At 40.6% G+C, this 15602-nt stretch overlaps 1 protein-coding gene across 5 annotated transcripts in view; it reads right to left on the bottom strand.

Annotated features, from left to right (window-relative positions):
• The window catches only part of LOC111196444 (NACHT, LRR and PYD domains-containing protein 12), a 42934-nt gene extending 27332 nt beyond the window's left edge, over positions 1-15602 (bottom strand). Inside the window, exons 1-10 of one of the 5 annotated variants that reach the window (XM_049465163.1) lie at positions 15519-15602; positions 14575-14682; positions 12161-12268; positions 11935-12048; positions 6294-6339; positions 5332-5521; positions 3320-5120; positions 2304-2477; positions 1446-1619; positions 227-400 (exon numbers count right to left, since the gene is read on the bottom strand). In XM_049465163.1, the coding sequence (XP_049321120.1) occupies positions 227-400; positions 1446-1619; positions 2304-2477; positions 3320-5120; positions 5332-5521; positions 6294-6339; positions 11935-12048; positions 12161-12268; positions 14575-14682; positions 15519-15568 (2939 nt within the window). In that variant the 5' untranslated portion in view covers positions 15569-15602. The remainder of the gene's footprint in view (positions 1-226; positions 401-1445; positions 1620-2303; positions 2478-3319; positions 5121-5331; positions 5522-6293; positions 6340-11934; positions 12049-12160; positions 12269-14574; positions 14683-15518) is intronic. The other 4 variants (XM_049465171.1, XM_049465168.1, XM_049465166.1 and 1 more) reach the window with 4 other exon arrangements.

The raw sequence follows: 15602 nt of genomic DNA, 5'->3' as shown, positions 1-15602 counted from the left end.
AACTATTAGACAGAAAGTTCCAGCTCCAAAGCTGATCCATTTCACTGTCACCTACATGGACATGCAGCTCATCCACTACTGAAAAAAGTATTTGGCTGATATCTGTTATGGACATCCTAAAGCTGACTGCAGACAGAGAGTTCACCTTTGATTGGTTGGTGTACTCTGACCTTCAGTCAAAGCTTCATCTTGTGTTTTGATATATAAATACCTTGAACCGACACACCTGAGAATCTGCAGTTTACAGTGTGAACTCTTCAGTCCAGCAGAGAGCAGCTCCACTCCTGAATCCTGCAGGTCATTGTTACTAAGGTCTACTTCTTTTAGGGAGCAGTTTTCCTGTTTTAAAACTGATTCCAGCATTGTGCACATCTTTAATCCAATGTTACACAAAGCAAATCTGAAAGTTAGATATAAACACAAATTAGTTTACAATAAATGCAAGGTTTAATTAACACATTTTGGTGATTTTCTAAATCTAACGTTAATCCATTTTCATTGCTGTTACAATAAGTAAGTACAGGGTGAGTCAAAAGTTGCAGGACACTTTTCTGCTGCAGGTAGATCTTTAAGGGCTGCCACTTATTGGTATAAAAAGACTGTACAAATGAAGACTGGCTGACACCATATGTTGCATGCTTCATCATAGACTTTTCACTAAGGCCAAAACCATTGTTAATAAAGCATATAACTTATACTTTTTTACGCACCCTGTAGAGTACATCTACAAAATGCAAGGGTGCAGGAATGTGGCCTTAATCCAAATTTTTGTGTCTAGCGTGCGTTTTCACATTGCTACACAAATGATGCCCTTAAGGAAAAAAGGTTTGGAATACATTTTCCTGCTGTATGAACATAGCCAAAGTGTTACTTGTGATTTTGTTAAGATCAGATAGAGACACAAATAAGCAGATTTAAAGAGAGAGGTAATGTGGATAAAACAGTAAAATCACTGTGGAAAAATATTGTCATGAACCCCTAAAAACAGAGGCATGATCTCAATACCCACCCTTTGCATTTCTTATAGTTTGCCCGTTTGGGTCTTAGTGCCCTTACTGCCCCCAAAGTGGCCTTTTATTAAATGTATTTAATAATTACCCCCTCCGTTCTCAACTAAAACATCCGTCAGCAACCCCGTTCTCAACTGAAATATTCCATCGGCACTCCCCCACTCCCTCGTCCTCAACTGAAATATTTCATCAGCACCCCGTCAGCAATATTGAAATATTCCGTCAGCATCTCCCCCCTGTTCTCATCTGAAATATTAATATAGAAAATTATATAGAATATTTCGCCGGCACGAAATATTGAAATATGTCTTATTTAAAATACTCCGTCAGCACCTGCAATGGTCCGACTTTGAGCACCTGCCCCTACGAATGTCTCTGCACAGCCCTGACAATTACCTTTTGGTATGTTAAGAATAAAGTTACAGAAACACTGACCTGAGAATCTGCAGTTTACAGTGTGAACTCTTCAGTCCAGCAGAGAGCAGCTCCACTCCTGAATCCTGCAGGTTATTGTTACTGAGGTCCAGTTCTATCAGGGAGGAGTTTTCCAGCTTTAAAACTAATTCCAGACTTTCACAGGTCTTTACTCCAAGATTACATGAAGCTAGTCTGAAAAACAAGAATAAACACAAGACACTTTAAAAACAGCATGAATCATACTATGAATCAGGTTTGATATAGTGAAAAAAAAGAAAATGTCTCATATTAGGTTATATTCAGACAGCATGTAAAAGTGGCTCAAATCTGCATTTCTCACAAAATCTGATGTTTATTTTAGGCTGTTCATAATGTGACCCATATTTTACATTTGTCTAAAGAATTTACTCTACATAATTGATATGCATGCATGAAACAAATTTGTGATAAAATTTGATTTTAACATTTTTTTTCCTGAAGCCATACTCTGTGCCCAATGTGGCCATTTCATTAGAAACAATGAATGTCTGCAACACAAGACTTCTATATTATTGGATCAGAAACATCAGTTCATTTTCTCTTAATTCCAATCTGGCAATTCAAATAAAAAAGCTATGTTAATGCTAATGCTAAATCGGATATGTAGCATAAGTGTTACTTGTGGTTTTAAGATCAGATAGAGACACGGACAAAATTACACTAGCAGGATCAAAATAGACAGGAAATTTGGATAAAACAGTAAAACTACTGTTGACATTAACCCATAAATACAGAGACATGACCTCACCACCCCAGCACCCACCCTATGCATTACTCTTAAGCTCTGACTCCTATTACCCTTTTGTCTGTTTAGAATAAAGTGACAGAAACACTAACCTGAGAATCTGCAGTTTACAGTGTGAACTCTTCAGTCCATCAGAGAGCAGCTCCACTCCTGAATCCTGCAGGTTATTGTTACTGAGGTCCAGCTCTTTCAGGGAGGAGTTTTCCAGCTTTAGAACTGATTCCATATTTTCACATGTCTTTTTTCCAAGATTACATGAAGCCAGTCTGAAAAACACAACATTTCATCTAACAATGAACTTAATCTAAATCCCAGCTTACCAAAAGCTCTGGGATAGATTATAATGAGTGAGAAGAGACTAGGAAATAGTTTAACAAAACATAGAACGAGCAAGTGGAGTTAACTGGGGGCTTTTTTAACTTCCCACCATTTACTTTCTGCCTCTTCAATGAAATGCCCCTTATATTCATATATAGATTATTAAATTCAGGTCTGTAAAAAATTGTCTAACTACTATGTTTAAAGCAAAAATTGGGAAAATCTCCATTAAAAATGCTGGAAATCCATCAGACCAGCAGACCCAAAGCTATATATAAAGTTTCATATATACATTTCTATCAAACATATTGGGATATTTAGTCATATCACACAGTTCTACTTTAGAGTGTATCTGCTATGATTGTTTCTTTATTTAAAAAAATATTATATATAAATGACCACCTTTATAAATGATCTATACTATTAGATTACAATAAGGTTTACATATTAAAATGCTGATACTATCAGATATCAAAGAGGAAATTTAATAAATAAAAGCTGTCATTTTATTGCATGCTGACATATATAGTGTGACAGATTACATCTTGGCCTGTAAGTACCCTGCAAAATCCATTACTGTCCATTAAAGTAACTGGTCATCACTTAAGATACTTCTCTGTAAAGTTTTTGAGTTTTATATATTTTATATATTATACATACATATATATTGAATTGTTGTATATTTTACTATGCAACAATGCAAATAATACAAATTCACCACTGATTCAATAAAACCACAAAACATCAACAATTTATTAAAAACTGTAAACACATTAATGAAAATACTCACAAAGCTCTTCTGGATATTTTGACTACTGGCAGCAGCCTCAGAAAACACTCCTCTGATGCACCATATTTACTGAGGTTAAACTCCTCCAGCTCTTCTTCTGAATTCACCAACACAAACACCAGAGCTGACCACTGAGCAGGAGAGAGGCTGGCCTGATGAAGAAGACGGTCACCACCTCCACTCAAGCATTTCTGCACTTCCTGCACCAGAGAATGGTCATTTAGTTCATTCAGACAGTGGAACAGATTGATGGATTTCTCTGGAGAGGAGGTCTCCTCAATCTTCTTCTTGATGTATTTGATTGTTTCCTCACTGTTGTGGGAGATCGTCTCTGTCTGTGTCAGTATGACTTGTAATAGATTCTGATTAGATTCTAGTGAGAGACCCAGAAGGAAGCGAAGGAACAGGTCCAGATGTCCACTCTCACTCTGTAAGGCTTTATCCACAGCACTGCTGAGGAAGTCATTCATTGATGTCCTGCTGAAAATCCCAGATAGTCCAGTGGTTTGCTGTTCAGTGGTTTGAATTTTCCGATCATTTGTGTTGAAACAGAGAAACGCATATAAAGCAGCAAGGAACTCCTGAATGCTCAGATGTACAAAGCTGAAAACCTTCCCCAGGTTCAGCAGCTTATGTTCCTGTCTGAAGATCTGGGTACACACTCCTGAGTACACTGATACTTCTGTAATATCGATGCCACTCTCTCTTAGATCTTCCTCATAGAAAATCAGGTTTCCTTTCTCCAGCTGCTGGAACGCCAGTTTCCCCAGAGCCAGGATACTTTCTCTAGTCTGCTGAGGATCAGTTTCACTTTTCCCACTGTACTTCTGGCTCTTGTGTTTGATCTGAAAGATCAGGAAGCATGTGAACATCTGCGTCAGGGTTTTGGGTGTTTCTCCACCCTCAGCTTCACTCAGCATTCTCTCTAGAACAGTGGCTGCAATCCAGCAAAAGACCGGTATGTGGCACATGATGTAGAGGCTTCTTGAAGACCTGATGTGTGTGAAGACTTTTTTGGCCAGGTCCTGATTCCTGATCCTCTTCCTGAAGTACTCCTCTTTCTGAGGGTCACTGAAACCCCGCACTTCTGTTACCTGATCAACACACTCAGGAGGGATCTGACTGACCGCTGCTGGTCGAGAGGTGATCCAGAGGAGAGCAGAGGGAAGCAGATTCCCCTTGATGAGGTTCGTCAGCAGAACATCCACTGAGGTTTGTTCTTCTATATCCACCAAGTTCTCATTGTTCTGGAAATCCAGAGGAAGTCGACACTCATCCAGACCATCAAAGATGAACAAAGTCTTGTAGCTCTTATAATGTCTTGGTTTTAAATCTTGTGTTTCTGGGAAGAAGCGCTGAAGAAGATTCACCAGACTGAGCTTCGTCTCCTTCATCAGATTCAGTTCTCTAAAAGGAAGTGGAAATATAAAGAGAACATCCTGATTCGCTTCTCCTTCAGCCCAGTCCAGAATGAACTTCTGCACAGAGACTGTTTTTCCAATTCCAGCAACTCCTTTAGTCAGTACAGTTTTGATGAACTGGTTCTGTTCTGGTAAAGGTTTAAATATGTCATTACATTGGATTGGTGTTTCCTGTGTTGAGCTTTTCCTGGATGCAGCCTCAATCTGCTTCACCTCATGTTCCTGATTTACCTCCTCACCTCCTCCCTCTGTGATGTAGAGCTCAGTGTAGATCTCATTTAGAAGTGCTGACTTTACATGACCTGAGATTCCTTCATTAATTCTCTGATATTTTTCCCTCAGTTTGGATTTTAGTTTTTGTTGAAATGCTGGGGCCAATTCTGATTACAGGGAAAGACAATAAGGAACATTTAATCAGCTGTGATCAAGCATTAAAGACACTGTGTAGAACAACTCTGATACAATAAATTAATAATTCAATAATAAAGATTGCAGCATGTTGTTTTATACTGCAATTAATTTTTATTCTCTTTGAAAATCAGCTCTAAAGAAATAAATTAGCCCCAGGTTGGTACCAATGGTAACTCTTACTGCTCTCTAGTGTGTTGGCGAGGTCTGTCTGCTTCATGTTCCTTAGGATATGCAGTGTGATCTTCAGCACCCCCTCCCTCTGATCATCCTCCACCTCTTTCTCAGAGCATGCTGGGTAATCTGGACTCAGGAGTTTCTTGAATGAGTTCAGCTCGTTCTTCACTAGAGAGATACATTTCTGCTGCAGCTCCTGATTAAGACCAAACATCAGAGAATCATCAGAGAGAGATGATCTGACAACAGAACAATCAAAACATCAGAAAGACATTGATCTGAGGAGGAGTTATAGATGCTCTGGTGTGTAAAAGGTCATGTTACTGAGTGCCATCTTAAATTCTTAATATTAACAATATACAGTTGTTGTATTCTTTTCTTGGTGCTTACTTCTGTCTTCTGACCAGACATTTAGATTTCTCTAAATGGGTCAGTGAAGAGAACATTAGATCTTCTTGACGCCTGCTGTTCAACAACGTACCAGTTCTTGTAGATGTAGATTGCAGAAGAAAGGAGTCTAAGAGACTGTCAATTGCAGGAAGGGTAGCTTTATTCAAATGGTTGGTCAAAGCTAGACTTTGAGCAAAGCATGGTCCAGCCTTACGGCGGCCAGCAGCTTCCCCTGCCAGTCTCTCTCCCAGCTCCCAACTCAACTGAACTCCCCTCAACAGACCCTCCAACCACAAGTAAATAGTCTTAGGTGGGGGGGCAGGATTTATGACTCTTAAGCACTTAAGCAGATGTCTTCCCTGTTAAGGTGTTAAGGACCTTTGACCCATGATCCTAACAATAGGTTATCTTATCAACTTAGCTCCAGAGCAGAAATGACAGACAAAAATGCGTACACTGGTCAACTAACAATGATTAAAAAATATGAATGATATAAGAAATATAAATTAAAGTAAAATTAAACTGAGAAATTTAAGAAATCAGTGAGATCTCCATCATGTATATGGTTTAGGACTAACCTTAAATATACTGTCCAGGTTTTTACAGATGTTCTTTTTCTTCTCTCTGTGGACAAATAAAAAATCCACAGTGATCTACTTGAATAAATCTGATGATGTAGCAGCTCACATCTAAACATACACGTACACTTGATAAGTGATGGGAGTAATGGCGCTGAAATAAACAGTGTTACTAACGCCGTTACTTTTTTCAGTAACAAGTAATCTAACTAATTACTCTGACTGTAACTATAATGCCGTTACCATTGCCCACACCCCGTTATTGCACGTTACTTTAGCAGCTCAATTAACTTTTTTTTCTTAACTTTGCGCATACAGACAAAGTGTGCGTGTGTGCGATGTGTGTGTGAGTCACAAGGGAGGGGAGTATGAGAAAACTGCCTAAGCAATGATTGGCTAAGGTATAGTAAGTTATGGGGGTTAACGGGGGAGAGTAACAAAAAAGTAACGTAATAGTTACTTTTACTGGTAACTAGTTACTTTTATAGTGGAGTAACTCAGTTAGTAACTCAGTTACTTTTTTGGAGAAGTAACGAGTAACTATAACTAATTACTTTTTCAAAGTAATGTGCCCAACACTGCACTTGATATCTGTTTACAACAACAACAACAACAACAAAAAGCATAAATTCAGTCCCATTTTTATTCCTGGATGAAGCTAAAAAGCATTAAAAGGTAAACAATGAACTGTTGCAGTACCTGTGCATAAGAGTAGCAAAAACAGCATGGAGTGAACTACATTATAAGCGCTTAAACAACTTTTAAACAGTGTTTTACAAAGTGCACCGGGTGTGCAAACTGAGGAGAGTGAAGCTCTCACACAATATCATAATAAAAGCCTGCTTCACAGTATATATTTCCACATGAAATTGCACAAGAGATCACAAATATAAAATCCATAATTAGAAATACTTATTAAAATAACAAAGATAATTAGAGAGGGATTTTATGTGAAAAAAATACAGGAAATATTATTTTCTGTTTCTGCTACTTTCACCTCCACTTATATTTTACTAAAATCCTGATCAGATGGCTTAAAGAACAAATTGATTTGCTTATCAGAAACTCATTATGTCTTTTAACCATTCTTATCATAACTAGTACAGGGTAATAAAAAATCGAATTCTTTAATAATTCAACTATATGAGCTACCTGCTAAACAGTTCAGGATAAAGCCAAACATTAAGAATGTACTGAGATTTCTTATTGGCTAACTCTTTTCACAACCCTACATGAGATCTGACAAAATCTTGTGTGTCAATGGCACTCTGTGGCATGTCAGTACCAATGTGTACTGGTGAATCAGTAGCATTTGAAATGCCTCTATGTGGGAAGTCTAATAAGTCTAAGTCTAATCTAACCTTTGATCAGGAGAATCTGCACAAGTGCTATGTGAGGTAATACTGTATTTTTCATCCTCTGTATGCTCTTGACCACTGGATTCTTCGTCTTGATCTCTCTGTAGCTTTCGACAGGGTCAACCACAAGATCCTCCTCTCCATTCTCATCAGTCTTGGAATCACTGGCAATGACAATGACTTCACATACATGCCATGGTTGACAACCACAGGACTGTGCAACACCTGCTTGAACTTTACGTCAATGGGGAGTCTTGGGATGCAGCCAAATATTAGCTAAAACAGGGCATACCCTGTTGTCTTGTGTACTGTTGCATTGTATGTGAATGTCAAAGTCTTTACATGTTCAGGCCACTTGTGCTTTTCCTGAAGGGGGAGCACTCTCAACATTTTCCCTAACATACAGTTAAACCTTTCATTCCCTCTGTTCCCCATGGGATGGTACGCAGTGGTACAGGACTTAGAGATTCCTGACAGTTCAAAGGCTTTGCTAGGAAAGCATTTTAAATTAGTTCCCTGATCTGTGTGAATATTTGCTGGGAACCTGTACATGCAAAATATATGATTTTAGCAACTTGCTTAGCTGTTTGACTGGAACATACAAAAGAATGAGCTAGCTTCATGAGGTCCTCTGTTACAACGATTGTCATGGCCAAGATACATCGCATAGTTTAACATGCAACTTTCATGTTTCATATTAGGCCAGAAAAAAGGTTCACATGCCAGGTGTAATGTCAGTTTGTCCCTGATGATCGGCAAGGTCATGTATTCCCTTCAGAGCCTTTTTTCAAAGACCTACAGGCACCATCTTGGACCTGCAGTTTTTCCAACAGCTTGGGTAGTTCCAACGCCGTCTCATTCAGGCCTCTCCTTTCTTACCTTAAAGGCTGCCTCTTCTGGTTGACAATTTATTTAAATACTTGGATCAAACTCTTGACTATGTAGGTAAGACCAAAATACTTGGTCTGAGACTGGATGGCTTGTGATATTATTGGCTCTGCTGTCATTTCCCATTGCTTATGTGTATCCAAGCAAGCTTTGATAGTGGCACTATCACAAAGAAACATTCAAAGACATTGACATAGTGGTGGATTGAAGACATTGTACCCTAAGATTGAATATGTCTTGAATCCCATCTTCACTAACTCCTTTTAAATTACATTACATTGAATTTAGCTGACACTTATCTAAAACAACTAACAATAATGAGGTACACTGAGGTGACCACTGCAAGCAAGCAGTTGTAGGGTTCAGTTATGAGTCTGAGACTGACTATTTCTCTGAGAGGGTCTCTGCTCAGAGCATCAGCTACTGTATTCTTGCTGCCAGGAATATGTTTCAGATCAAAGGTGTGCAGTGCCAGCCTGGATACCAATCACTGTTCACAAAAGTCTAGCTTGAGTGCTGTGTACTTTTTGTCTCTTAAAAGCTCTATAAAGAATGTAAATTTACTGTAGACACAGCACCCTGACGGAACACTAATCTGTTAATTCTATCATCAAGTATAAACCACTAACCGACTCCCACTGTCCTGCTTTTATCACTGATATTACTGCTTATAATAACTGTTCTCACTGTATGAGGAACTCTATATGAAGCACGTTTGTGTAATTTCATGCACAGCTGCCGTGATTATGATTAGAGATAATGACTGGCTCTAGATCTCAGTAGTTCTGAAACAATTTATTCTGATTGTAGACAAAGACTGAACTGTTTATATGAATTCACATCACCCAACATATCCACAGCCATCACAACTTGTACTACCATTAAATCACCACCAATCCCACCTCACACTGATCCCCCTACTGTCTATATATATATATATATATATATATATATATATATATATATATATATATATATATATATATATATGGAAAAAATAAGAGAGCACTTAAAAATGAGGAGTTTCTTTGATTTTACCAAATTGAAAACTTCTGGAATATTTCCCTACTTGATCCTGCGTGTTCCTCCTGTGTCTCTGCCTGTAGTGTGATCACCTGTGTTCATTGGTTACCCCACCCCATCATTACCTGACGCCAGCTGTTTCCTGTTTCTCGACTGTATATATAGTCCATGTGTTTCCTGTTCCTGTGTCAGTTTGTGTGCCTGCAATACACCTGTTAGGTTGGGCCCTTGTTTCCAGTGTTTCTGTTGTTTGTTTGTTTTTAGTTTATTTATTCCTTTGTTTATTAAAATCGCATTTGAATCGCCTCTGCATCCTTTTTCCAGCCACAACTGACAGAAGAACCAACCTCCTATATGGACACAGCGAGCTACCCCTCCGTAGACCCCTTGACTACCCGGCGCCTAAGAAAAAAAGGGGGGGTAGCAGCGTTCTCGGTTCTGCTAATGGTTGGAGTAGCTGGCATCGCCCGTCACTACGGGGGAGGTGAGGCTGGCAGGGTTGCAGGTTGTGAGGAGTCTTATTTCTGGGACTATATAGACTTCCTCACACCTGCGTCCAGCTCGGATGAAGCGGACTACCCTCCTACACCAGTCCGCCAGCCACTACGTCCGAGCGCAGTCCTGCCTCCAGCTTTCCTTTGTGTGCCATAGTTCTTTTAAGAATCTGCCGCCTCCACCCCGGAAAGAGCTGCAGCAGCGGCGACTCTCCAGACGCCAGCTACCTCCTCCCCGGTGGCTCAAGAACTAGCTTCCCCGGCAACTACAGAGCTAGCTTCCCCGGTGGCTCCAGAGCTAACTTTCAAGGCTCCCGCGGCAGCAGCGCCACACTCCGCGGCTCCTGCCACCCGGAACCTGCATGCGCGGCTGCCACTGCACCAGAACCTGTATTTGCAGCACCCACCGCACCTGCTCCCACTCGTGCTTTGAGCTCCAGGCCCAGTGCACCCAGGCCTGCTTCAAGGCCTCCCAACTTTACCCCAAGAACTGTGCCCAGGTAGGCCCCACTGACTGCCCCACAGATGTTTTCCAGTCCTGGGCACCCACCTATGTTTACCTTTGTTCGCATGACTGTCCCTGTCCCAGTGCCTGTCTCTGTTTCTGTCACTGTTCCCGTCCCTGTCAAGTGTCCCAGTTAATGTATTCATCCCTGTTCCCTCCAGTCTGATGTCTAATGTCCAGTTCCCTGTCCAGTCCTTTGTCCAGTCTCCATTGAACCCCCTTTCTAGTCTCCGTTCTTCCTCCTGCCCCCTATCCAGTCCACATGTCAGCTCCCTGCCAGTCCATGTCCAGTGTCTGGCCCCTGTCTCATGTCCTGTCTCCATTCATGTACCCAGTCCAGCCCTCCATTCAGTCTCTGTTTGTGCCCCTGTCCAGTGCCTGGTCTTGTCTCTTGTCCTTCCTGGCCCCTCCCTTCTGCCGGCCCCCGGGGTTCGGTTTTTACGTGCTGTTTCCATGTCATTTCGCATCTGTGCTCACGTTTCTCTGTTTTTTTTTTCACATTTTATCGTGTCTGTTAATTTGTTACTCTGCCCCGTCATTACCTTTCCTGTTTCTCGTCTGTATATATATAGTCAGTGTGTTTTCTGTCTTTGTGTTCGTTCTTGTGCTATACTTGTTCTTGATTCTTGTGCTATATGTCTGTTAGGTCCCTTGTTTCCAGTGTTCTATGTATTCTCCATATTCCTTGTTTTCAGGTTTGTTTATTCCTTTATTGTTCATTAAAATTACTCTCATTTGCATCCGCCTTAGTGCCTTTTCTCCAGCCACACCTGACAGGCTGTCTATATTTTAATTCAGGCTGGGAAGGAGAAATAGCGACTGTGTTTAAAAATTACTTTAAATGTAAACAGCGCATTGTATTGTCTTTATTTTCCAACTTTAAAGTCACTTTATTTGGTGTGGGACATGCTGACATTGTGCTGTGCGCTGTTACCTACTGTATAAATACAAATACTGTAAAGATTGTGGTGGACTATATAAAGCCTGCAGGATCTTCCTGTGATGCTAGGTCTTTCACAGTCTAGTTCTCTCCATTATTAACAGCAGTCTGTCCTCTTGTGTTGTTTCTGTGGGTATTAAACATGTTGTAGTGCAACCAAGAAACCTGGTCTGGACCACATTGTATTGGTTACTTTTAACAGGATCAACGAGGAAAGAGAGAGCATTTAGCTCCCATTCTGGCCTCCCTCCTAGCTGCCGGTACATTTTATAGTTCATTTTAAGATTCTTTTATTTGTTTTTAAATCTTTAAATGGACTCGACCCACCTTACCTTGTTAAGTTGCTCCATCCCCACTGTTTTATAACTATCTTTGTACAGCACTTTCGTTCAGCTGTTGTTTTATAAGTTGAGATAAGTTGAGTTTCACTCACTTTGGGTCAGAGGTCACAGCTTCACCGCTAAACTGCGGAGGAGTACCCATGGAGGCGTCACTCTTCATAGACACTCCACTGGGTTCTGGAGAAGCTCCTCTCTGGGTTTCAGTTCTGTTAACATTAAACACAGTGAAACTCCAACACACAGCACATCTTTAATAAAGATCAGGAACTGAAGAGCTTCACTCTCAGAACAGAACAGTAGTTTAGTGCAGTGATGTACCGAGACCCAGAGCTTCCTCCTCCTCTGCTGAACTTTAGAGGTGGTTCCATGGACTGATCACTCTTCATAGACACTCCACTGGGGGCTGGAGATGCTGCTCTCTTCCTCCTAAAAACAGATATTTATAATGATTGATGATGAGAGTAAAGTGTGGAGTAAACTCATTCACAGGTTCCACACTAACTTTTTTATAACGGTTTTAGAAGCTTCCCAAAGCCTGCAGGGTTCTTGCACCATTTTCTAATATAAAACATGTAAATTTTAAATGTATTTATTTATAGTAAAGGATTATTTTTACCTTTTAGTTAGCCACCTTGCCGCTAACGTTAGTACTAGCTCGCAGCTAATATTAGCCAACTCTCTGCTAACCTTAGTTCTCTCCATAGGAACGTTAGATAGCAAAAGATATAGATGAGAACAGAATGGATCAGCCAGGTGATCTGTTGTGATCAGTGATGGGTTAACTGTAGTAACCAGATGTTTTAGTGAGAAGCTCTACCTCACAGCGTTTAGTAACACACCCAGTCCTTATCATCTGATCATACAAATGCAGGACATCAGGATCCCCTCATTTCTGCTAGGAGTTCCTTTACAGATGATTATAAACCATTTTCATAAATAATGCAGCTACTCATTTCCAGCAAGTTATAATGAGTAAATTCAATCCACCACAAATAATATTTATTCTGCAGTAAAATCACAGCCAGCGATTAGCATGTGCTAAAGACACCAAACTCAGATTATTAAATAAGTTTATTTTATACCTGAATAATTTTTTAATAAAGAATTAATATCATTCTGACTCTGGTCCAGGAGAACCCCGGTGGCTCCAGAGCTAACTTTCAAGGCTCCCGCGGCAGCAGCGCCACACTCCGCGGCTCCTGTCACCCGGAACCTGCATGCGCGGCTGCCACTGCACCAGAACCTGTATTTGCAGCACCCACCGCACCTGCTCCCACTCGTGCTTTGAGCTCCAGGCCCAGTGCACCCAGGCCTGCTTCAAGGCCTCCCAACTTTACCCCAAGAACTGTGCCCAGGTAGGCCCCACTGACTGCCCCACAGATGTTTTCCAGTCCTGGGCACCCACCTATGTTTACCTTTGTTCGCATGACTGTCCCTGTCCCAGTGCCTGTCTCTGTTTCTGTCACTGTTCCCGTCCCTGTCAAGTGTCCCAGTTAATGTATTCATCCCTGTTCCCTCCAGTCGGATGTCTAATGTCCAGTTCCCTGTCCAGTCCTTTGTCCAGTCTCCAGTGCAGCCCCTGTCTAATCTCCGTTCTTCCTCCTGCCCCCTATCCAGTCCACATGTCAGCTCCCTGCCAGTCCATGTCCAGTGTCTGGCCCCTGTCTCATGTCCTGTCTCCATTCATGTACCCAGTCCAGCCCTCCATTCAGTCTCTGTTTGTGCCCCTGTCCAGTGCCTGGTCTTGTCTCTTGTCCTTCCTGGCCCCTCCCTTCTGCCGGCCCCCGGGGTTCGGTTTTACGTGCTGTTTCCATGTCATTTCGCATCTGTGCTCACGTTTCTCTGTTTTTTTTTCACATTTTATCGTGTCTGTTAATTTGTTACTCTGCCCCGTCATTACCTTTCCTGTTTCTCGTCTGTATATATATAGTCAGTGTGTTTTCTGTCTTTGTGTTCGTTCTTGTGCTATACTTGCTCTTGGTTCTTGTGCTATATGTCTGTTAGGTCCCTTGTTTCCAGTGTTCTATGTATTCTCCATATTCCTTGTTTTCAGGTTTGTTTATTCCTTTATTGTTCATTAAAATTACTCGCATTTGCATCCGCCTTAGTTGCCTTTTCTCCAGCCACACCTGACAGGCTGTCTATATTTTAATTCAGGCTGGGAAGGAGAAATAGCGACTGTGTTTAAAAATTACTTTAAATGTAAACAGCGCATTGTATTGTCTTTATTTTCCAACTTTAAAGTCACTTTATTTGGTGTGGGACATGCTGACATTGTGCTGTGCGCTGTTACCTACTGTATAAATACAAATACTGTAAAGATTGTGGTGGACTATATAAAGCCTGCAGGATCTTCCTGTGATGCTAGGTCTTTCACAGTCTAGTTCTCTCCATTATTAACAGCAGTCTGTCCTCTTGTGTTGTTTCTGTGGGTATTAAACATGTTGTAGTGCAACCAAGAAACCTGGTCTGGACCACATTGTATTGGTTACTTTTAACAGGATCAACGAGGAAAGAGAGAGCATTTAGCTCCCATTCTGGCCTCCCTCCTAGCTGCCTGTACATTTTATAGTTCATTTTAAGATTCTTTTATTTGTTTTTAAATCTTTAAATGGACTCGACCCACCTTACCTTGTTAAGTTGCTCCATCCCCACTGTTTTATAACTATCTTTGTACAGCACTTTCGTTCAGCTGTTGTTTTATAAGTTGAGATAAGTTGAGTTTCACTCACTTTGGGTCAGAGGTCACAGCTTCATCACTGAACAATGGAGGAGGATTCATGGACGCGTCACTCTTCATAGACACTCCACTGGGGGCTGGAGATGCTGCTCTCTTCCTCCTAAAAACAGATATTTATAATGATTGATGATGAGAGTAAAGTGTGGAGTAAACTCATTCACAGGTTCCACACTAACTTTTTTATAACGGTTTTAGAATCTTCCCAAAGCCTGCAGGGTTCTTGCACCATTTTCTAATATAAAACATGTAAATTTAAAATGTATTTATTTATTTTATTTATAGTAAAGGATTATTTTTACCTTTTAGTTAGCCACCTTGCCTCTAACGTTAGTACTAGCTCGCAGCTAATATTAGCCAACTCTCTGCTAACCTTAGTTCTCTCCATGGGAACGTTAGATAGCAAAAGATATAGATGAGAACAGAATGGATCAGCCAGGTGATCTGTTGTGATCAGTGATGGGTTAACTGTAGTAACCAGATGTTTTAGTGAGAAGCTCTACCTCACAGCTTTTAGTAACACACCCAGTCCTTATCATCTGATCATACAAATGCAGGACATCAGGATCCCCTCATTTCTGCTAGGAGTTCCTTTACAGATGATTATAAACCATTTTCATAAATAATGCAGCTACTCATTTCCAGCAAGTTATAATGAGTAAATTCAATCCACCACAAATAATATTTATTCTGCAGTAAAATCACAGCCAGCGATTAGCATGTGCTAAAGACGCCAAACTCAGATTATGAAATTAGTTTATTTTATACCTGAATAATTTTTTAATAAAGAATTAATATCATTCTGACTCTGGTCCAGGAGAACCCCGGTTCTGTGTATTTAAATCGGTAGAATGGAACACAGGTCCAGGATTAGAGCTGCATCCATTAAAATATTAATACAATACTTTACTAATAAAATCTATCAGTTAATTTACTCACTTTAGGACAGAGGCTCCTCCTCCACTGCTTGAGTTCTGAGGATCCATCATTTACTCTTCTTCATTCACACACAGCTGGAACCCC

This window comes from Astyanax mexicanus, chromosome 1, assembly GCF_023375975.1.
Source record: "Astyanax mexicanus isolate ESR-SI-001 chromosome 1, AstMex3_surface, whole genome shotgun sequence".
In the NCBI taxonomy this organism is placed as follows: domain Eukaryota; kingdom Metazoa; phylum Chordata; class Actinopteri; order Characiformes; family Acestrorhamphidae; genus Astyanax; species Astyanax mexicanus.
This window is presented reverse-complemented; position numbering and strand designations above follow the sequence as displayed.